The sequence below is a fragment of the Pyxicephalus adspersus genome, chromosome 4 (genome assembly GCF_032062135.1).
Source record: "Pyxicephalus adspersus chromosome 4, UCB_Pads_2.0, whole genome shotgun sequence".
Classification (NCBI taxonomy): domain Eukaryota; kingdom Metazoa; phylum Chordata; class Amphibia; order Anura; family Pyxicephalidae; genus Pyxicephalus; species Pyxicephalus adspersus.
The window spans coordinates 8,520,955-8,545,135 of record NC_092861.1 but is presented as its reverse complement, the minus strand read 5'-3'; the positions used below and the strand labels follow the sequence as shown (position 1 = coordinate 8,545,135).

The following is a 24,181-nucleotide window of genomic DNA, read 5'->3' as shown; positions in this document are numbered from 1 at the left end:
CAGACAAAATCATGCGCCAACCTGGAAACTTACTGAAAAAAATGAGGACATTTTTTCTTCCTTCTCAGATATTTTCACATAGAAACAAAGAGGTGTTGCTTCACATTCAATCTGGAACAAGCTTATAATAGAGAAAGAGGCATAAATTTTTTAAAAATTTTATTTAAGAAAAAATCTTTTGCCTCTTTCTCTATTTGTAGAGTTAAATTTCAATGGTAACCTTTTTACACAGGCTAAAAATAATAATACCAATATTCTTCTATGAAAATCCAACCATTCAAGTCCATGCCTTGGAGAGGAAAAGTACAGCTGAGGGGGATTGCTGGAAATGCCAGACGCGGCCTATGCAGAGCTAAATCTTACGAGTGCCCCGTCACTGAAACTCCCTCTTCAGTGAAATAGTGCCGCTACTAAAATACCTGGCATTATTTGCATCTTTAAAACAGTACTATGCGGGGCCACAAATTAGCAGAGAGCCCGCAAGTCAATAGACGCAAGTGATGCCGGGAGTTGTAGTAGCGGCGCTATTTCAATGCAGCGGCGGGCCAGCTGCAGTTCATAATTAGGATTTCTTTGGGAGAAACAATGTTGACACCCCTGCCCTAAAACATGAATGTCACTTAAGCACAACAACATGCATACATATTTTTGAGTGTTACCACAGCAAAACAGTGTAAACCCAACATAAAGATTCCAATTTCCAGAGCCAAAATCTACAGACCAAGAGACATACTCAGAGACACCATAGTGCTGAACTTGAAAAAGAAAATAGACATGTAAAGCAGTCAATTTAATAATACATATTTATTTACATTAAAAAAAATGTAATTCAAATGAGTTGCAGAATATTCTTTCGTGTCACTTACCATGAAAGGAAGGCTTCCGCTACTAATGGAAAAAATACCTCTTGCACAGTAAATAATACATCACTGGAAAGTCCAAATAATGTACAAACCTTTCAGCTGTTTATAGGAAAACAATGCTGCTGTACTGGTTTTTTAATGCTAGCAGATACTTTACATTCCAGGAACTTTAATGATGGTCTAAACAAAGAAATGATGCCTGCTATGTGTGTGATGAATATAATCAACACCTATAAACATATACACCTACTAGTAGTTTGTCACCTTTAACTGGACTAAATTTTGTAGATATTTCACAGCTTCTCCAAGCTGCTTCAACGGTTGATTACAGAAACAAATCTGTAATGGTTCCTCAGAATGCTTTTGCAGGAAGACCTCAACTACCAGGTTTCTTCTTTTTGTCATATGGTCATTCATTAAATTAAACATGGAAGCACATGAAAATCTACAGAAATGTGTGCAGCAGTGCATTGTGGCAATGTTCAGCAAAACATAGTGAAAATGTGATGATATGTGAAATCTGATGTTCTTGCATATTGAACACTATAGACTTGATTTATTAAAGCTCTCCAAAGCTGAAGAAGTTACACTTTCATCAGTGAACCTGGGTAACCCCAGCAAACCTAGAATTGATTTCTTAAAATCAATCTAATATTTTGATGTAAATGTTTTCAATCCTGAACCAGATCCATTTCAGGTTTGCTGGATCACCCAGGTTCACTGATAAAAATGTATCTTCTCCAGCCTTGGAGGAATTAAAAAAAAAAATCATTCCTTAAGGATCTGATTCATTAAAGCTCTCCAAGACTGGAGAAAATAGTCGTGGGAGAACATGAGTGATCCAGCAAACATGGAACACAGAGACAGTAGTAGACACCCAGACAGTAGTCAAACCCTGGTATATGTTCCACCCTTCCTTGGTAGGAGATTTGAGCTTTAGACGGTCGATTTAAAAATATTGTGTGTTAACACAGTGAAGATGTTTAAATCCAAACTTACTACACTTAAAGAGTGTTTGTAAAATTTCAATTTTACTACAGCAACATGTTAATAAAAGGTAGTAAGGGGGTTTGTCAGGATGGCTTCAAAATAACATACATTATAAAATGTAAAAGATGAATGCTAATGTGGATTTTAAGAGTCGATGAAACCAAACTGATTGCTGTCATTTCCCTGTAAACCAAAAGTGCCAGAATTTGTTGAAGGCTGATCTATGAACTTTAAGGTCAAAAATTGCTAACCACAAAAAAAAGACAAAAAAAAAAATTACACTACTTTTCTCACAGACTAATGGCAAAAAACATTGCCACATTTGGGACTTTATGATTGAATGTTGCCAACATATATCAGTAAATGTAGTAAACTAAGCACAGATAATATGCTGTGAATTTTTTTTCAATTATACGGCACATCTGTTTTTCAGATAGCTGCATGATTCCTTTTATTACAGAGTCCAGTTTTAAAGAGTGAACTTACTCACTACTGATGTTTGTCTCTATACTGTGTATAATATAAAGGGATACAAACATCCATTGCTGGATATTTGTGTCATTTTATTGTATCAGTAATGTAACTGGAGAAGTTGGAACACACAAAGATGAGTGGAACACCCAAAACACCCTGGTAGGCAGGAACAGAGCTGGAAATTATGTTGAGGCATCCAAAATATAGGAAGCCAGTTTAGTCCACTAGGTTCTATTTTCAACTAAATTCTAATTTCTAGGTGTCCTATTTAGGTTTTGTACTTTGCATTAAAATGTAATGTCTGCATTTGTGTCTTTTCTTGAGCCCTCAAAAATAGTTTTTAAAGAGTCAGGAAATGTCCTTGGTTTTAGTTTAATTATATTTTCTTACATGATCTGTCACCTTAGAGGAATATGTTATTATGTGTTAAGATTTGATATGTTATTGTTATTTTTTTTGGTTCAATACAACATTAGGTTTTACAAATAAAGTAAGTCACAAAAGCAATACAATGCATTCCAAAGTCATGATTCAACAAAAAAAAAATCTAACAATCAAATTAGGTAGGACAACTACCAGTTACTCTTAATGAAAAGTTGCCCGTTAAGAAAATGGACTATTTCCAAGAATTTAGAAGAGTCACCCCTTATAACACTCATTGGAATGTAACTAAATATAGTATCAAACATAAATAGAGGAAAGAAAAGAGAATTAAGAGGGGGAGGGAATAGAAAAAGCCCATAAGAGGATCGGTTAGGGGAAGGGAAATTGAACAGGTCAACACGTATCATGAAAACAAGTTGCCTGGTAGCCTATTAATGGCATACTCAGTATAACCTCTTTAAAGTGTTAGGTATGTACAATCCCATCCCACCGGCATAAAATATTCAATCCAAAGTGACTCATACTCTCTGGAAGCGCGGTACAGTGTCAGTGAGTATGGCCCTCAGTTTATCATTCACCAGAAACCATGGCATCTTATGTTTGACTTGGGCTATATTGGGGGTGGGGGATAACCAATTTCTCGCTATTACCATTTTAGCCGCTGTAAATAAATGTGTCAGCAAATGAAATTCTGTTGTGGTACTCATTGCAGGCTTTTTAAATTAAGCAGAGCTTTGGCGGGGCATTTGGGGAAGGACCTTCCAGTCACAATGTAAGTGATTTGGTATACCTGCATCCAGAATCTGATTAACTTGGGGCACTCCCACCAAATATGGTACAGGGTACGCGGCGAGTCACAGCCCCGGGAACATTTATGGCTCCCGTCCCATCAACAGCTTATAATTCACTTCTACTGCCAATGCATTTATGCTGTAGTGTGGTGTCCAATATCTGTTCCCACTCCTCCTGCCTCAGGCATACAGGCAGGTCCCCTCCCAACGTGGCACATAGGATAGTGATGCTGAAGTGTAAGCCTTCACTAATGGATCATAGAGAAATGAGACCACTCCTTTTGCCAAAGGATTCTGAGCACAAATTTGTTCAAAGGGCGATAGGGAGCCCACCGGGCCTGATTGTCCTATTTTACTACCTATGAAGTGGGCTATTTCCATCAGGTGGAAAGATTTTGAGTCTGGGACCTCGTGTTTTTTTCTGAGCTGGATGCGCTGCTATGTATTAGGGTGAGAGGTGGGGTACTGACAAGCCTCCCTGCTGTCATGGTCTATACATAGTGTGCCGAGGGATACAGGGCCTTCAAGTAGTCCAATAAAAGACATCACTCTTTTTGTAGAACTTTGAGAGTAGTAGCAAGGAACCTTATATGGACCTTTGAATGTTTTAAAGACATAGGACTATGTTAGGAACATTAGATTCGAGGGACAGCTAGTGACATGACTATGCGCTTTGAATAGGGCTGCGTAATATGTTGAAGCTATATAAATATTGTATAATATTACTAATAATTATAACCAAAAAAAAAGGGTTGTAGGTTAGCTAGACAGCATAAAAGAGAAATTTGGATAGTGTGCCACCCTGATCATGCTTTTGCTATTACAAAACCTCATAAAAGAAGGATCAGGATCCCCATTTTCAAGAAGAAGACTCTGATGTAACTGCATATGGACAGCTGTTTGAAGACTCAGAAAAAATAAATATTTTTATGGCACATTCAACGTTTGGTTTGTTTCTGTGTTACCCCAACATTAGCACTACCCATGGTTACTGTAGTTAAACAGCAGGCAGTCACTCAAACAAGCCTTGTTTAGTTCAAGCACTCAGTCACTAATGTTCAACTTTAACCAAAGCCAAACTTGAATTTAACTTCTGAAATGCTTGGTTGGCAAGATAAACTGGAATTAGGAGCTCCTAAAAGTATAACAGCTTCTGCCACTATGTACATTTTCTTACACCCACTGCATTGTATGTAAATAACTGGCTATACTTCCATTGTCAGTGAAAATGTTGGTGAGCATTTCCAAACCCTGGTCATGGAAGTGGAAATTTCTATGAAACCATTAGTCAATGAAATTCCCACCAGCATATGAGCGATCTCCTCGGCTTGTAATGTTTAACGCAGTACTATTCTCTGATGACTACTGCACAGCTAAAATGTTCACAGTCATTTTATTTTTTATTATATTTTATATTTATTTTATATTTTATTTTATTTTATTTTATTTATTTTATTTTATTTTATTTTATTTTATATTTATTAGTGGCAGTGAACAATTGTACACAGAGGGCAGCAGTTGCCTGCTGTGTATATGTAAGGGCTTCCAAATGTAATTTATCCTGCAAGCCAAGTGGTTGGAAAAGTAAAGATGCTTTTGATTAACACTGACTCCTAGACTGTAAGCTCTTCGGGACAGGGTCCTCTCCTCCTTCCGTGTCACTGTCTGCATCTGTCTGTCATTTGCAACCCCTATTTAATGTACAGTGCTATGTAATATGTTGCCACTATATAAATCCTGTTTATTATGATTAATAATAATTTTAATACTAATAATAAGACTGTGCACAATTCATAATCACAAATGTTTTACATTTTTTATTAATGTTCCCGCAATTTGAAATTCATAATTATGTATCCAGTATACTTCCGTATAAGGAAATTCCAGAGCCGCCTTATATAATTGAGCAGATAGGCGGCATGGTTTCATTCCTTGGAGTATAGAGAGTATGATCTAAGGCACAGAAAACGTATCTGCTTCAAACATGGTTTTCTTTATATTTTTTGTATTAGTTCCTTCTCTTTTTGGCCTTGTTTTTTCCTGTCGTTTCAACGAACATGTTGTGGCTCGAAAAGCTGGAGACATCATGCTAGGAGGGATTTTTCCCATTCACGAGGGAGTTTCTAATTTATTAAATCGTACTTATGTAGATGAGTTCACCTGTACAGGGTAAGTGTCTTCTTTGTAACACTCTTTTTTAAATATAGGACGTTGGCGATGAGTAGCCAAATTTAAACAAGATTAAATTTAACACAAAAATTACTATTCAAAAGTTTTTAAAACTTATTTTGTATTTAAATATTATATAAAAAACTGCATGTGCACTGCATGTACACATTAAAAAACTGCATGTACACAAATAAGGAATGATATATATTGTTTAAACGATTTATATCTGGTTACATGATAATGATTTAGGTTTGATGTTTTATTTATATATGTATATATATATATATATATATATATATATATATATATATATATATATATACAGTGTTTCCCCAAAAATAAGACACTGTCTTATATTTTTTTTTGCTCCCAAAAACACACTAGGTCTTATTTTCGGGGTAGGTCTTAAAAATAAAAAAAAAACGTACCTTTCGGAAGACGTGAGCCCGAGTTCTGGCTTCTGACAGGCGGAGTGATACTACATGCACTCCGCCGGAACTAGAAAGAAAGCATCAGCTTGTGCGGCTCTGGAGTATGCTTTCTTTCAGTGTCCCGCTGCCTTCACAGGGAAAGAACACGACTCAGTGAGTACTTTCCTCTGGTTTTTAATTTATGTATGCTTTTCTTTTCTTTTTCTCCTCTGACCTGCTGTATGTAGTTAAGGGGGATCCTGAGCAGGGGTAGGCTGGCTGTTATGGACCCCCGCGTGCGGGGAGTGGACGGGGCGGCGGGCGCTAGGGCTTGCGTGCGGATTATTAAACTTTAGATTAGGATTTTAAATTTTAGATGGGGGAATTAAGCTTTAGATTTTTTAGGCTGAATTACAGTTTTGGGTGGGTTTTTTTTCTGAACTGGACGGATTTACACTAGGTCTTATTTTCGGGGTAGGTCTTATATTAGGGCAGGTTTAGAAAATAGTGCTAGGTCCTACTTTCGGGGTAGGTCTTATTTTCGGGGAAACGCAGTATATATTTATATATTTATATATATATATATATATATATATATATATATAAATAATCAGTGTTCAACCCAGAACCTTTTTTAACCTGGAAATTAAATTTAAAATTTAAATTGTAGACATTTGGCCCCTTTATTGTCACCAAACTTATCATCAACTATCCAAAAACAGCCCAGTGGTTACTGAAAAGTGCCAGGGGTGTGCCTAACTAAAAAGGGCTTGGGAAAAGCCATATATCTTTAATTTTGGGGCAGTTCTCACAAATCCCTTGCCCTTCCCCCCATCAATTTTTATAAAAACCTAATTTTATATTGTACTTGGTAATGGCTTTTGTTTAAATCCCGGCTTACCAACTGCTTACTTATTACGTTAATTGCAAAGTCACTTAATATTGTATTGTCACCCAAATCTTTGGAGGATCGGGCCTATGAGACCTATAAAAGCATTTCCCAAGAAAAAAAAAATGGTATAGGGAATAAAACACATTCAGGGGTTAAAGAGGTTAATTAGCACCAGAATGTCACTTATTAGCAACCCAATGCTTGCATATACAGTATGTTTGTGTCTTAATTCATTCTAAGTCATTCAGAAACATTTATGCAAATGTAACACTTTCACAAATTCTACTGCAGAAAAAAACTACGGTATTGCAATGAGCAAACAGCTAGCGAAACAATTGTAATTTCAAAGAATTCACATGAAAAGAACGTTGATAACATGGTTATTAAATATGTAAAAAATATAGTTTAGAGCAAAAAAAGTTTGTTTTACTTTTGTTATTTAGTCCCACATGCCCCATTGATTCCTTCCCCGGCAATTTTTCATCAATAGGCAGTTTCATCTGTCTGATCACTATGTGTAATGAGCATGCAGAACTCAGCGTTGGTCTCAAAGATACCATCAATCCTTACTTCTTCTGCGCTTGCTAGGACTAAAGAATATTAGTTCAGTTATATAACCCCAGCCAATCAAGATGTCCAAAAGGAAGAGAATGTAACAAGGAAGAGAATTGCAGCTCCCTGCGATGGAATGTAGACCAATGAATATAGAAGATCTTGTTTCTACTTTAATGTTCATAGTGCAATTACTTAGTAACAGTTCAAATCTACAAAAGCTTATTTTTTTCTGTGACACTCCACTTTTCCAATTAAACCTCGAAAGTTTGAATTCTAAATCGAAATTAGGGAGGGGAAAATCATTCATTCATCGCTAAGCTAAAGTACTGGCGATATTGCATAATATAAAATGTAGTCAAAACGATTTCTCAAACTCTATTAAAGTCAATGGGCCGACTTTAAACATTATTAGCAAAAAGTCTTAATACATTTTAGAATCACCAAATTTGCTAGGTACCGTGTTTCCCCGAAAATAAGAACTACCCCGAAAGTAAGCCCTAGCATGCTAATCATGCAAGGGTGAAATATAAGCCCTCCCCGAAAGTAAGCCCTATTGGCTTCTTTGGAGGGTGTGGTCACGTGGTACAGGAGGGATACCAAGAGGAATTTGACAGGTCACAGGTAACACAGAGGTATCTTTCTATAGTAATATTGGTTGCAGGTTTTGGTAAATACAGATTTTTGTACATGAATAAATATAGATTTTTTTGTGAGAGACATAAGACTTCCCCTGAAAATAAGCCCTAATGAGATTTTCAGAGGTGAAATAAATATAAGACACTGTCTTATTTTCGTGGAAACACGGTATGTGTAGGAGAACAGTGGCAACAAGGCAAAATACAAATTCCAAGTTCCAAAAGACCTTGTGGTTTTCCAGAAAATGGCAGGCAAAGTGACAGGAGGCAAAAAGGATTTGTGAGTGATGGAGAGCCTACAGAAGGCAACATAAACATTAGGACATGGAGAAAGGGTGGCGCTACGTGTGAACTCTATTAGCAGCAGTCTCTGCCGTCAAAACAACAGGAGACCGCATTGCTAGCTGGCATCACGACCTGGATGACATGTGTTAGGAATGCCACCCATAAAGTTGTGGACAAGTAGAGTGACATTAGACAAAGGGATGGAGGACAAGAGACGGAGCGTGGGTCAGCAAGAGCAGTAGCAGTGTGTGGCCTCTGGTCATGTATCACCAGGGAGACCATATTGGTTTGAGTCATGGAGAGCTAGGTGTAGTGCATCGTCAATGCCACCCAGAAGGGTGTAATACAATTTTAGTGAATGCACTACTGATAGGTGGCAGCAACAACAGGAAAAGAAGTGGGTGGGGCCTAAGAAGGAACAAGGACTGCATTGGTAACTGGCATCTAGAGCTGCGTGTAGTGCATCATCAATGCCACCTAGAAGTGTACAATTTTAGTGAATGGAGTACTGACTCCATTCTCTAAAATTGTAAATTGTCCATTGTCTCTACAGAGACAAAATCAGCAGCATGTCTGCACAGAATCAGTGTAGTCATATGATCAGTGTAGTCATTAGCACTGTACCGATACACACAGTATATGCCTGCATGTACAGAATCATACACCATATTACAGCTAGAAATAAAGTTTTTTAACCTACATAACAAAAGGCATATATTAACAATCATTACAACTGCTCACATCAAAAATAAAAGACTGTTGTTGTGGTGGGCTGTTTCAATGCATTAGCTTATGTTGTGTGTTAATGAGTGTTGCATTCAGGAAGACCATTTATTTGAAAGGGCTGCTTAAGGCACCAAAATGTACCACAAATCTGACATGGCTGGATATGCACTTTAATGCTCTGGGCTCCCTAAATCAGTTCACATCATGATCAATCTGTATGATGTTAATATGTTTTGCAAATGCTGGTTGGTTTAGTCCTACAATAGCAGGAAGTTAGTTATTATTGTTGTAGACTCATCATTGACATCTAGATTTAACAGTGCTTTTTGTTCTCTTGTCTTTGTCCACTTCAGGTTGCAGGTACGAATGTTGGCCAATGCCTTGTCCATGATCTATACAATTGAACAGATTAACAATTCTACTCTTCTGCAAGGAATCAAGTTGGGATATGAGATCTATGACTCATGTTCTAATGCCCTCAAAGCTGTTCAGGCAACGCTGAGGTTACTGCCAGAAATCTTGGCCATAAACAACTCATCACAGTGTAATGGAACAGAAGTTATACCTTCTGTTAAAGCTGTTATAGGGGAGGTGTTTTCTGAAAACTCCATCGCCATAGGAAGGATACTGAGCAGTTATTTCATACCACAGGTAGGTCTTTACTTCTGTCTGTCAGGCATACATAAAAAACACAGATAAAACAGATGGTAATGCAAAATATGAATGAAAATGATTAGGTAAATAGTATCGATGATATGGTGTGAATGCTCACTATGAAGATGGCTATAAAGGTAGTGGTGATATTGTGGTGGTTATGATGATAAAGATGGTCATGTAGTCACTAGTAGTGCTTGAAAAAAAATTTTTTTTGAAAATTTAAAAAAAAAGATTGTTTTGTTTTCTGAGTTCAAATCAGCACTCATAAGTTTTCATTTCTGAGTTCCCAGTTTTGTTTTTTCTAGTGCTATGATGGTCGGAGAGGGATTCCAAGGTGAGAATGATATTTAAAAGAAGCAAACTTAAAGATATTGCTTGTTTGCAGTTAGACTCCCTTAAACGCCTCCTTCTTCTCTTTATTCTCCTCCTCCATTAATTTTTTTCTTTTTTTTATATAGAATTAAAATAAACAAACTAAAAAAAAAGAACCATTTGTGCAAATTCTATGACGTTAACCAACAGATTTTTTTATGGACCTAGCTGGAATAGTCCTTCTATTCTCTTCATATCCAAAAATTGCCCCTGCACATCCTAACTCAATGTTGTGGGGATCCCCTCACTATATACCTGACTTATCTCTATTGGAACCTATACAGTTCACTCGATGAATTTGGATTTGTAGAAAATAAAAGTTCTGTCTTGCCTCTCCCAAATCCTTACTAACGTCCTTTCTATTTAACTCCCAAATTCCAGATAGCTTGACTAGGCATATCATTTTTTCTTGGGTTTCTAAAAAGATTTTCTGTTTTGGACATATTTCTAATCCAGACACCAGAAAGTGATTGTCTTTTGTAAATTTGTGATTGTCTTTTGTCTTTTCTAAAAATCCAAATTTGAACTACCTATACTCGGCTATATACAGCTACTTACAAATCCGTAATTTCGCCCAAGCTGTCACTAGAGACTTTATCTTTTCACCCTTCACGTTGTGTGAACATATATGTGCAGGTTGTCCATCTTGCAGAGGGCTGATCTTAGAGATTTATCAGATAAGAACTACTAAACCTGTGGTGCCTTTAGTAAAGCATGCTTATATGACTAAATGAGAGTCCATCCTGGGCAGTGAAGTCCCTCCGGAGCTGTGGCAGGTTATATTGGGCAAAGTTCATAAGAGTTTGGTATATACATTGTATAGGGAAAATGTATATAAAAATCTTACGCACTGGTACTATATTCTAGACAGGCTTCACTCCATATATATACGTCTTGCAGTAATAGTTGCTGGAGGTGTGTTCTCAAGTAGGCAACCTGTTTCATATTTTTTGGAACTGTCCTAGGATGGTGCCTTACTATTACTGCCTTACTACCCCTACTATTGTGGGGTGAATGCTTTGCTGATTAAAATACTGAAAACCTCCATTGGTTTAGATCCGGTGCACCATTTGCTGATGGTCCCAATTACCTAACTTTCTAAACAGAGGTAGGCTCTTTTGGCGCATATTCTTATGGCGGCCAGATGCCTCATCTCGTAAATTGAAAATCACCCACTCCGCCCTCTGTTGCGGAATTTCTGTTCTCGTCTTTTCTTCTTTTTCCTTTCTTTCTTTTCTTTTCCTTATTTTTTTTTTTTTTTGCGAAGGCGTTTAACAATGCTTATTTGTTTTATTGAATGCTAGATAAGTACTGATTATGTATTGATATAATTGATACCAAGGGTTAAAAAAAACACAGGTTTATTTGTAATCTTGTTTTGTTCCCAGGGGTTTGTATGTATTTCATGTTTGTGTTCATGTTCTCATGTGTACATTTGTATTAAAAATACCTTTATAGCATTTAGAACAACACAAGGGTTCCTTGATGTAGCTAAATGCCGGAGAAATGTAATTTGGTGTAGTGTTTAGGACTTTTTCCTTGTGTGCTTATAGTGAAAGTTTGGGGGTGAAAAGTAAAGTGTAACTAAAATGACTTCTCTGTTTCACTGTTAGAAGGGTGAAAGGCTCTGTGCATGAAACTCACTAACATAGTTACATAGTAAGTTAGGTCAAAAAAGACATAAGTCCATCAAGTTCAAGTACTGAAGAAATAAGATATCTCAGATATAAAACCCTAAAATACATGGTTGGTCCAGAGGAAGACAAACAAAACCCTGGTACAATTTGCTTCAACAGGGGAAAAAAATTCCTTCCTGATTCCATGAGACAATCGGATGTTCCCTGGATCAACAGTCACTGTAATTTTTACTTTAAAGCCTTAATACCCAGGTATATTCTGTGCTTCTAGAAAAATATCCAGCTCTTTCTTAAAGCAATCTATAGTAGTTGCTGAAACTACTTCCTGAGGGAGCCATTTCCACATTTTAACAGACCTTACAGTGAATAATCCTTTCTTTTTATGGATCTTAAACTTCTTTTTCTCCAGACGCAAAGAGTGCCCTCTTGTTCTTTGTAATGATCTCAAAGTGAATAATTGGGAAGAGAGTTCTCTATATGGACCATGTATATGTTTATACAGGGTGATCAAAATCCCCCCTAGACGTCTCTTCTCAAGGAAGAATAGATTCAGTTAAGCTAATCTCTCCTCATAGCTGAGCTCCTCCATTCCTTTTAATAGTTTAGTTACCCTTCTCTGCACTCTCTCCAATTCAACAATGTCCTTTCTGTGAACTGGTGCCCAAAACTGGACTGCATATTCCAGATGTGGTCTGACCAATGCTTTGTACAGGAGCCAGATAATGTCTCCATCTCTGCAGTCTATTCCTCTTTTAATACAAGAAATTACTTTGCTAGCTTTGGATATATTAGCTTGGCATTGCATGTTGTTATTAAGTTTATAGTCTACAAGAATCGGCAGATTCATTTTTCATTTCTGACTCCCCCAAATGAATTCTCCTTCTTCCTTCATTTCAAGTGAAAACAGCAACTCTGCTTCTGTTCTGTTCCCTTTCATTTAAATATATAATAGTCCCAATATTATTAAAAAAAAAGAAATGCTTTACACTTCTTTTGAAACCTAAAACTAATATCTTTAATATTTCTGAAATGTTTTTTTTTTTAGCTCGAATTAAAAATGTATAACTTTCTAACTTTCATTGCAGATAAGTGGAGCATCATCTGCTGATATTCTAGGCTCTGAAGAAAGATATGCCTCTTTTATGCGCACAATTCCTAGAGACTATTACCAAACTAAAGCAATCATGGACCTGATCAAAACATTTGGATGGAACTGGATCGGAATCATTATCAGTGATGATGAATATGGACATTCCGCTCTTGATTTACTGGGCTCCCTTTTTAAAAACAATGGAATATGTACAGCCTTTTCAAGGACTATCCCATCATCTGCGACACATCGCTCCTTGCAGAATCGCTTAAATAATGTAATCAGTGATGTCAAAACTAGTACAGCTGAAGTGGTAATCTCATTTGCAAATGGCCCTGTAATGGCTGAGCTTTTTAAAGAAGTTATACGTCAAAATGTATCCAAAACATGGATTGCAAGTGAGGGCTGGATTGACTCCAACATAGTAGCCAGTGTGGAGGATATTCAAAAGGTTGGGACAATTTTTGGATTTGGATTTGCAAATGGTTTAATTCCTGGAATAGAGGATTATCTTAAAAACCCTTTTCCCTTCAATGATGGAGCCACAAATGAGTTTCTTGATGAATATAAAAAAGTTCATTTTGGATGCACAGAAGAATATAGAGCATATTTAAACTGTTTGAACTCTAATTCAACTTCTTGCTCTGTTCCTTTATTAGAGGTAGATAAATCCCCCTTAGCTTGCAAAGGTGAGGATGTCCCTCTGCAAAATGATGATTTCTTTTTACATGATTTGGACATAGCATATTCCACAGCCCTGGCAGTTACAGCCATAGCTCAAGCACTGAGAAATATAGTGTGCAGAAATGGAACCTGTGACAAGGAGCTCCAAGTCTCACCACGCAAGGTTAGTAAATAAAGCAGGAACTATGCAAAACTCAGAAGTCCATTGTGCATCTAAAGGGGCAGAGGCTGTGATTGAGATATCTCTGCCCACTATTCATGATCACCTATTAGTCAAGCATAATTTTCCTGGGTTCCAAATTAAGTGGTGGATAAAACAAGGAATTGTGGTGCAAAATTCTACACTTTCTAGTTTTCTATTCAACTGCTAGCTAAAGGTCCAGTTTATGAAATCACCAAGGCAATAGATAAATTTGCCATGGGTCTGCCACAGGTTTGAATGCTAGCCAGTGCTAATGTATATACTGCTTAAAAATTTCTTAAGCAGTTCCTTTGTTTTTGTTTTATGGGGAATTGTATTTTTGAAAACTTTGGAAATTTTTGTAAAACTTTGTATTTTTTGAAACTTTGTTTCTTTTTGATGGGGTCTTTTGTAAATATTTGTAAATTTGTGTAATTTTGTAAAAGTAAATTTTTGCATCAAGTTTTTTTTTCTACAAAAATGTGTTAATAGTTATTCAATTATATTTTAAGTGTATTTTTGGGAAATACTGTACTAGTTTATGATAAAGGCCATTTTTACGTTTTAGGTTGTTACATCTGTTTTGGGGAGGCCTCTTTTTCATGGCAATCTACTGTATTGTTTAAAAAACAAAGTGCAGGAGCAATGTGCACCTGAACCACATCACATGAAATTTCTCATGTTGAAAGCATCCCCATAAGTAAAATAATTTTAGCATACAATAGTTTAATCTCTGATAACTGTCTTGCTACTGACCAATTCTCAATGGTCTGTGTTCTGCAGTATTTTTCCTTTTATAATAAAACACTAGTAACACCAACATGGATGATGAATTTATTTTTATAAGCCTTGTCATGTATATTTCTTGTTTTCCAGCTCCTCGCAGAACTAAAGAAAAACAAGTTTACCTACAATGGAGAATCATTTAACTTTAATTCTTCGGGGGAAATACTGCGCAACTATAATTTGCATAACTGGCATTTTACAAATAACTTTGTTAAAAAGGTCACTGTTGGGCAGTATGACACAGTCCATCAAATTATTAAAATAAACCAAAGTCTTCTTGTCTGGAACAATGTCAACAGCTCGGTATGTAACACAGCCTAAAAACAAATAACTAAAAAATGCATTTCATGTAATCCCAAATCAGTTTATTAAAGTTTAGATTTATCTTGCAAAATGAACATTTAAGACCTAAAATAGCATAAATGCACAGGTACAAAGCTAAAATCTGCTGTGTGAAATTCAAGACAAAGCAAAGTAAAAAAAAGAAATAGTCCACTAGAAGTGTTAGTTATAAAAGCAACTCTGCAATAATCACCTTCTCTTTGGTGCTGCCTCTTGGATTCTTTAAATATTTCCTTTCTAGCACTAGATGTCTTCAGTTTTACTGGTTGAATAAAGAAAATGCATACACAAAAATGAACACAGTCCATGACCAGAAGAATGTTACAAATAAACTTTTGGACATATTCAACTGTGAATAGCCCCCATTCTCCCAATAAGAAAGCCCACCCTTCAGTCTCACACTTCTTTACCTCCAGAACTTTAGGAGAGACTTTGGGTCGGGATGACAGATGACTGTGCCTCTTAGAGAAGTTCAGAGATCATTTCTGCAGAACAGAAACTTCATACCGCTGGTAGAAAAGTAAAGTTAGCATAGCTCACCTGCTAGATGTGTCTCAAAAGCTCTTTACATTGATAGACAAGATTGAGATAGTTAGATAGATAGATAGATAGATAGATAGATAGATAGATAGATAGCCTTGGTGTGTAGAAGAAAAATGACTGGTCAGTAGGGTTTGCAATTGGCCCTTTCCTTTCATCACAGGGAAGGACTTGGACTGCTGAAAGGAGTATAGAAATACGTGTTACAATCAAATAGGAAGGACCTCATTGGGATACTGTATTTACAGTTTTAAACATCCCAAAAGTCACTACACAAACACTTCCTTTTTTTCTATTTCGTTCCAGGTATCATTTGTAGAGACTTAACAACTTTTCAGATTTTGTAAGCATATCATTTCCTTAACTATGGCTTGCCAATTGATATTGGAGCAGCGTTGCAAAATTGTCGCTTGGCAAGAATTTTTTTAGCTTTATGGCGGTCACACTGCTCCAACGCATTACACAATTCACACTATCCAAGTTTTTGAAAACAGGATCTGTTACAAACCACGCAGCAGAAGGCCTGCTACTACTACCACCACCACCACCGATGAAAACACTGAAGCCCAAGAGCAGGTGTTTGCACTAAGCCAGGAAAAAATTCCATCCCGAGGGCTGCACTGGAACTTAGTATCAATAAAACTTGATTCAGCGGATGCTTCAGAGAGTGATAAAGTACTACCCATACCGACTACAGGTTGTTCAAAAACTTTGAGCGGAAGATTATGATGGTCATGTTTGAAAAGGCTGAATCACTCCTACATAATTTCCAAAATGACCATCAGCTCTAGAATAAAAGTTATTGTTTATTTTTCATCTCTCTAGTTGGGTTAACCGACACAACTGACGAATTTTGGAAAAATCAAACCCAGCATAAATTCTCGAGCATGACTCTTTGAAGCTGGTGGTTTGGTGTGCAATGTCTAGTACTGGGCTGATTGTCCCATTTTTCTTCCGCGATGGAGTCCGTAACACACTGTTACAGGTAAAAATTAGCTGGGGATGCAGCAGGAGTTTTCTGTGCTACAACTTCAAGCAAGGAGTGACCTCGGTAATATCCTTTTTCAACCAGATTGAGCCCCTCCCCACTTTGCCAAGTTAGTCATAGTTTTCCTAAACATCAAGTTTCCTGACGGATGGATCAGTCCGAGGTGGAAATGTGCCCTCACTTTTCCCAGGAATGGGCATTCTTTGTTGGTCCATGGCTCTGGCCAGTCTGCCCCCCCCCCCCCGCGGGGTCAGGTGAGGGTGCTGGGGGGCATGTCTCCTGTATAGAATTGCAAGCTCAGGGCAGTGAGTGGATTATCTCTCTGAACACAACCCGCCCACTCTCCCATCGTATGCCCAGACCTGTAATAGGGGAGTTGGTGGGTTCTGGTATCATGCCCAGACCTGTGATAGGGGAGTTGACAGGTTCAGGTATCATGACATTACTCTGGGGGACATTTCTTCCCCTTTAAGTGATCAAAAAGCAGGGGTGTAGTGGGGCGGGCACGTTTAAATACCAATGACGCACATGCTCACTAACCATGGATAGCACTGTGCTGCCTCTTCTTTTTTTATGACTACACCCTTGTCTGAGACCTTTTTTTTTTTTTTTTTTGTATGCATGATCAAATGTGACATTAAACTAACCTCCTGACAGTCATGTCAATATGTATGCTATTTTTTTTTTTTTTTTTGTGGGGCTATATGAAAAGCAACGTGTATGCCACTAAGCCCCGTAATCTGTCACAGTTTGAAGAAAGAATCTGCATGGCCTGCAGCACGGTTGGAGAAGAAATGCTGCAAAACTTTGGAGATGCTTGCATCCGATGTTGTCGAAATGTTGGCACAACGTTTGAAAAGGGACGATGTTGGCAAGCCTAGCAAGTAAAACTGCAACGACTGCTTTGTTTATGCTAAAAGTATAAATAAACTCAGTTTGTTTCATTTTTTTGAATTCATTAAAAGTGTATAGTGACATTTGGTATACCCTGTATAACAGCAGTATACAAAATATACAGATATAGAAAAAGAAAAAATATAAGGAGGATAAAAAGAGATTGCAGAAATCAAAACCACCACCAGAGAGTAAGATTGACAAAAACATAAGAAAATGCTCAGATCAGTATCTTCATTCTTTAACCTGGGAATGAAGAGTGTCCATTCTTTAAATATTGTATAGTTTGTTTTGCAAAGTCAGACATATATCATCATCATTAGCAGGACCCTAGAATGTAATAGCCTAGATTTTTCATGTTGGCATAAAATGTATTTTTATCTACATTATCAATATTTAACATTGAAGTTGAAAAACAGTTTTATGCTTCATGATATCAAAGAAAGCCTCGCTTGATATATGTATTACTTTTTTGTTGTATGTAATATCAAAGCTATTGTGAAATAAATGGGCTCAAGGTAAAGTGAAAACGTGGATCCAAAAAGCATTTATAGGTGTGAGAGCTGAAGTGATGTCACTACAAATTTATAAAAATGTTTTTTATTGGCTATCACATTTAATAATGCTCATTCAACTATTTAGACTTATTTCTTAAAATGAGCTTAACTCAAATGTCCGAGGCTGAGAATAGTTTTCCAAAAGTATCACTCAGGTTTATTTTTAATTTTTTTAATTATATAATTTCTATCCTGCAGATTCCATTTTCTAACTGTACAAAAACATGCAAGCCTGGGTATTTTAAGAAGCATTCCTTTATTAGTTGCTGCTATGATTGTATTGCGTGTGCAAACAACACCTACTCCCCCATGCCTGGTAAGTACATTAAGGTTTCACTGGCTTGTGTGAACTCCCACTCTTGTGTGGGCATACAGTTCATACATTTTTCTCAATTTATCTACTAAACAGACCATTGATGTAACTTTATATGATTATGCTTCTTCATGTTTGTCTAAATTAGTGTTATGAGTAAATGATAATGTTTGTATTCAAAGTTTATTTTAACTCTAAATTGTTTCCTAACATTTATAAAGTCCTTTACACCCTTATCTTCTTGGATTTGTATTTTTTATGTGTAAACTTTAAATATGTAATCTGTTCCTATTTATTATTATTTCCAATATTATCATTACCAACCATGTAATAATGTGTTCAATTCTCCCACCACCACCCTTTCTACTTTTGCATTCCATTGATCAGATCTAATAACCCATTTTCTGATGGATAGCCACTGTACTTTTTGCATTGGCCTTGCCATTTGACATTTGAACATACAAGCACTAATTATGTCAGTAATGAAGGGAAGGGGGTGGCACATTTTAGCATCTTTACTTTGAGTGTCAGAGGACCCAATACTTTATATACCACACCAGGAAAATGTTTTAGTATAATTATTTCATTCAGTGTTATTAGCAAAATACATGCACAAAGTGAAAACAATAGTCAAAAACTTATTAGGCATACTGTTTAAAAATCTATATTTTTCCTCACTTTTTTTTCAGATATGACTGAATGCTATAGGTGTCCTGACAACCAGTGGGCTAGCAATGGAAGCTCAAAGTGTGAAAATAAAACCTTTCGATATTTGGAGTGGGATGACCCATTTGCCATAACATTGTTGACTTTTGCATCTTTTGGAATTGTAGTTTTGCTCCTCATAGGAATTCTCTTTGTTAAAAACTCTAACACTTCCACGGTTAAAGCAGCAGGTGGAAATTACGCCTACCTTTTGATGGCGTCATTATTATTTAGTTCTGCCAGTATTTTGCTTTTCCTTGGAAAACCAAACGATTTAATCTGTCAGATTAGACAGCCGTTATATGGTATCAGCTTCACTGTCACTGTCAACTGCATTTTAATTAAATCAATCTTGATCCTCATAGCTTTTGAATCAGCCAGAAAAGGCAAGCGGATTGGTAACTTTACTCGCCAACGCTCTGTCATTGTCGTAGCTGTGTTAACCGGTGTCCAGATTGTTATTTGTGTAGTTTGGCTCATTATGAAAAGCCCCTCTTCCGTGACTGATAACACCATACCACAGTTCATCATTGTCAATTGTGATGAAGGATCTTATATTGCCTTTGGCATCATACTTGGCTACACTGGCTTGCTTGCCTTGACTTGCTTCCTTCTTGCTTATAAAGGCAGGAAACTACCAGAGAAATACAATGAGGCCAGATGTATTACCTTCAGCATGCTTGTCTATATGTTCGTCTGGATTCTATTTATTCCAGTCTATAAGAACTCCAGGGGTGTGTACCTCCCTGCTGTGCAAATAGTCGCCATCCTGGCTTCTGTCTATGGTGTCATAGGATGCCACCTATTACCAGCGTGTTATGTTATATTAAGCAAACCAACTGACATAGCCACTACAAGGAGCAGCACAATTCAGTTCTTCACAGCTAAAATCAGGAATTTTTCTATAACTAGGTATAATTCAACTGTTCCAAAATCACCTTGCTAAATAAATTTTAGTAACTACATCAGGACAGTTCGAAATCTTTTTTTATGTCTTACTGACTTTTTTGGTAACTAGGGATGGTCAAAACCCCCAATTTGCATTTTTACCTGATTTTGTTAAAAATATATTTTATATATTGTTGAAAACGCGTAGGGCCCTACAGTATTTATAAATCAAGTAATCTGACATCCTTGATCCTCATGTAAATCTTGCAGGAGCATGTGTTTCATTGGCAATTTTAATTGCCATCAGGAAATGTTTGAGTGAATGTCAGATTCCATGTTATATAAAAAAAGCCTCAACAGTTCTATAACATTTTCCAACATTTTATCTGAATGCGTTGTGTTCTATTTCCTACAAAAGTATTTGCCTATTGCAAAAAATACAATGAAATGAAAAAAAAAATAATACATTGGAATACTGATTGGAATAAATATTGTCCATCGACTTTGGCCAAAATAAAACTATTTTATAGTTTAATTATAGTGAATTAAATTATTGTTACACTAAGAAGCTAAAAAGACCACTCTCTGATTGTCCCAGCAGGGTTGGGTTTCATTTGTTTGCAACTACCTAAATGGTCAAGGACTATTCCTGTAAAGAAGGGTGTAATAAATTGTAATAAAATATTCAATATAAATATAACATTTTTATAATAATAATGTTGCATGTCTTTTTTTTTATTGGGACATTTATTAGCACTTAGTTTTTTTTACTTGTGTTTGTTTTGTATAGAGTGGGTGTTGCAGAATTAGAACACTGCCATGATTTTATATTGCTGACTTTATCTCTGCTAAGGTAATCTTTGACTTTCTTTTTGTCTTGGTAAACTTTGTCACAGGGTAGAATTTGAAGAGTTCTATATATTACAGTTTTTGAAGGATAAAAGAGGTGATAAAAGAGTCTTCCAATAGATATTGTTAGGCTGCATACACACGAGAAATAATTGTTGTTGGAAAAGAATGATTCACGACAGATCGATTGTTAATTGTGAACAAAAAAAGCGTACAATGATTCGTCAACTAAGCTGACGAATGATGAATCTCGCTTGAAACGAATCACCGTCCTGGCGGATCTGATTGGGCGACAATCGTTCGTAATCTATTTTATGTACGGTTGATCAGTAATTGTGGATTGTTCTGTGATACACTTTCTCCTGTACATGTCACTTCCTGCATTGTTTGAACGCATATTCAAAAGATCATACATTTTCATTTGAACGATCATATCGTTACAGCAAATACAGAATTGTGCACAATAGGATCGTTCTAAATATTCGTGACTAATCGTTGATCGTTCATTTTCAAAGGATAATTATGGTATGTATGTACCTAGCCTTAGTGCTTTATTTTTAAAAGAGGGAATCTGACATTCCCTGAAAACTTTCCTCAATGGAATAATTTACTGCCATTAAAACACAAGAGCCTGGAAGGTTCCCACAAGGGATAGTCTGAGGGAATGTCAGATTGCCTTTTTTATAAATAGAATATTTTATAAACAGATCAAGACTTTTCTAAAGCTGCCCCAACTGGAATGGTCTTCCTTGTCCTATTCGGCTTGCTCCTACTTTCTGCTCATTTAAAAGAACACTCAAAACCTATTTTTCAAATTTTTCTACCCATCTTTTTCTGTCTTTTGAAACCGTTGTATCCTTGTTGTAACCAGCATTGTCAGACTATGAAGCAGCAGCATCATGATGAGCACATCCAACAACAGACTCCTGAATAAGATGGGTTAATACTTCTATCTTTTGTGATGGCATGAGGGCAGGATGGTCACATCAGATGGTATAACCATATCTAGCATGCACCAAAGTGCCATACTATTTAGTTCTTCACTTAATAGACAACTTGGCCAAGAAACTGGATATTTGGTGTGTGTGAGTATGCTGATTGTCCACCCCCAAGTATCCCATCAAAGAGATTTATCACTGCTGAAAGTTGAACATCCACTCCAAAAATTACTTTCCTGTTTGCTTTTTTCATTGAATAAACTGAATCCTAGATTAATGACCCTTCAGCCACCTGTTTCTGATAGCAATCAGTAATGGGTTTTACCAACAACCACAAAACAACAAAAAAACACATCCTCAAAAGTACAAAGCTGCATATCTTTTCCTTTGTTGGTCCTATAGCAAACTGTTCTGAGGTATACTATGTTGATGTTATCATCACTAAAAATCTCATTGTTATAATGAAGAGAAAAAAAGCCCTCTCTGTATCCCTTTAGCTGGCAACATGCTTATAAATCTTCTAATCAAAAAGGAAAGTACTCTTGAGGTGAATACCTCCAAATTGTTTATGATATGAGATACTTCTGGGATATTGTTTATAAGTAGTGCATACATTATCCTCAATTTGCCATTGTTAATTCACATTGTAAAATTGCCATTAATAAATCACAATACAGCAATACAATAGTAAATGTAATTTTCCATGTTGTTGAAATTTTAGATATTGAGCTTTTCCAAAAAATATTTTGTGTTTCTGTTGGATTTAACTAAACACATTCACTAGCAATTCACTAAGTCAATTGAGATAAATGTGTTTCTGAATTGAGTTTCCTTATCCTGTGGGGATGTCATTCAAAATTAATGGTGTTACATATGCAAATGAATGTAATGTGTGATAAAATGCACAGGAGTACACCAGACAGATCCTTGTGTACACAAAGGTCCCATGGTGTATGTGACCTGAGCTTCATAGATTGCACTAATTAGACCTAAATGGGAGAGGTGCAGACTGCCAGAGACATAAAACCTTTTTGGTAGGAGATACCAAAGCCATACAGATATGAGTTTATCAATTTGCTACTTTATGTTTCCTTTTCAGTCACAGGCTTGGGTTGGTTATAGGACCTATAAGTAAATCTGGCGCATAGAATCCCAAGATCTGCTGGGTAGCAGAGCTGTGCAAATCTGAAGACTAGATGCACAAAAGTCAAAATACTTTAGATAAAATAAAGTGCTCTCTTCATCTTCATCAGAATATTAGACAGCTTCCCTGATGTTAAGCTTTTAAAGCAACCTAGTGCAATACTTCTGGAATTGTGTTTCTTTATCTTTTACAATGTTTTGTACCAACAACAAAATGTTATTGTTTTTATAAACAGTAATTTGGTGTTATGATATCTTTAATGCGTTGACGCATAAATATAAATTGTTTTTCCTCACCTGACAACAGTTATCCTAGACATATGCAGCACTTCTGATTTAAAGGCATTGCTAGTCCAGAGTCAGAGGTATGCTTCATCAGCCACTGGAAAAATATTGCTCCAACCTGCTATTTCTGTATTCAAGAATGTGGTTATAAGCTTGAGAGGGCAATTTAAGGAAAATGAATATCTTGAGCTAGATGGGAGAACCCAAGGTGATGGAAATAGACCAGGTAAACATGGAGAGGGAACCACAACCTGGAATTCAACCCTGAAACTATGTGGCTGATTAACAGCAGAGAAAGCATCTTCTGACCTCCAAATTATTTACCGTCCTTCATTATAATAAAATATTGGTCATAACTAATTTCCATCACGAGTCACGAGTGCCTACAGATTTAATGCAGGCAACATTAATGGTTGCCACCTTCAATGGAGTGGGCACCGCCATCAGGATGATTGAAGCAGCTGTTTCTTGGACTTCCTAGACCCCTGAAAAATAAGACCAATATAAAAATGGACCTCCAGATTCCTCCATTTTTTTCACCTCCCCATCAGACAATTCTTCATCTTTTCTTCCGTGCCATCTCCCTTTCACCAACCTCACCCTCTACTGATTTCTTCCTACTACTCCGTTTCTTACCCTCCACATGCCAATTTTCTGTATCCTCGGCTTCTCCCTTTCCAGCTTTCTGATTCTCCACCTGGCCTACCTTTCTATCTGACCTATGGGCTAGAGGGATTGTTTTTCTAAAATCTTCATCACATTCTTGCATCTCAGGCACAAGTGACACAGACACAAAAGGAGAGGCAGAAACAGAAAGGGGCGCATCAACGGGCACAGAGTTGGAACAATCTCATTCCCACTCCCTTCAACAGAAATATCTTCAGATGCCCGGGCCTCATTCACTGCGTCACTTACACACTCCTCCATGTCCATCAAATCATCCATTACCTCAGGGGCCAGGGTGTGCAAAGCCACTGGGCAGTTAGCATAAAAATCATCTTTTCAAGAAAATTTCTTCACTGCAAATGTTGCCGCAAAGTGCCCCCTCTCTCCACATTTGTGGAACAGCCTATGCTTCCCTGGGTACAATGCCACAATGTAATCCCATCCTATGAATGCAGAGGTGGGGAATGCTGCACATTACCCACTACATTTCTG

General features: G+C 36.8%; 1 protein-coding gene across 1 annotated transcript; it reads left to right on the top strand.

Moving 5' to 3' along the window:
* Positions 1-5,558: 5,558 nt before the first annotated feature.
* Positions 5,559-19,866, top strand: LOC140329666 (G-protein coupled receptor family C group 6 member A-like). Its single transcript, XM_072410057.1, has 6 exons — positions 5,559-5,671; positions 9,528-9,825; positions 12,926-13,777; positions 14,672-14,884; positions 18,101-18,218; positions 18,905-19,866. Exons 1-6 carry the CDS (start codon positions 5,589-5,591, stop codon positions 19,864-19,866), a joined length of 2,526 nt encoding a protein of 841 aa, XP_072266158.1. The 5' UTR covers positions 5,559-5,588.
* Positions 19,867-24,181: the final 4,315 nt, after the last annotated feature.

Bases quoted from the DNA above. Each gene is read 5' to 3' on its own strand.
- LOC140329666 (XM_072410057.1), top strand. From the start codon at position 5,589: ATGCTAGGAGGGATTTTTCCCATTCACGAGGGAGTTTCTAATTTATTA. The intron at 9,826-12,925 runs GTAGGTCTTTAC...CTTTCATTGCAG, and splicing joins GCAGTTATTTCATACCACAG to ATAAGTGGAGCATCATCTGC. The intron at 14,885-18,100 runs GTATGTAACACA...TCTATCCTGCAG, and splicing joins GGAACAATGTCAACAGCTCG to ATTCCATTTTCTAACTGTAC.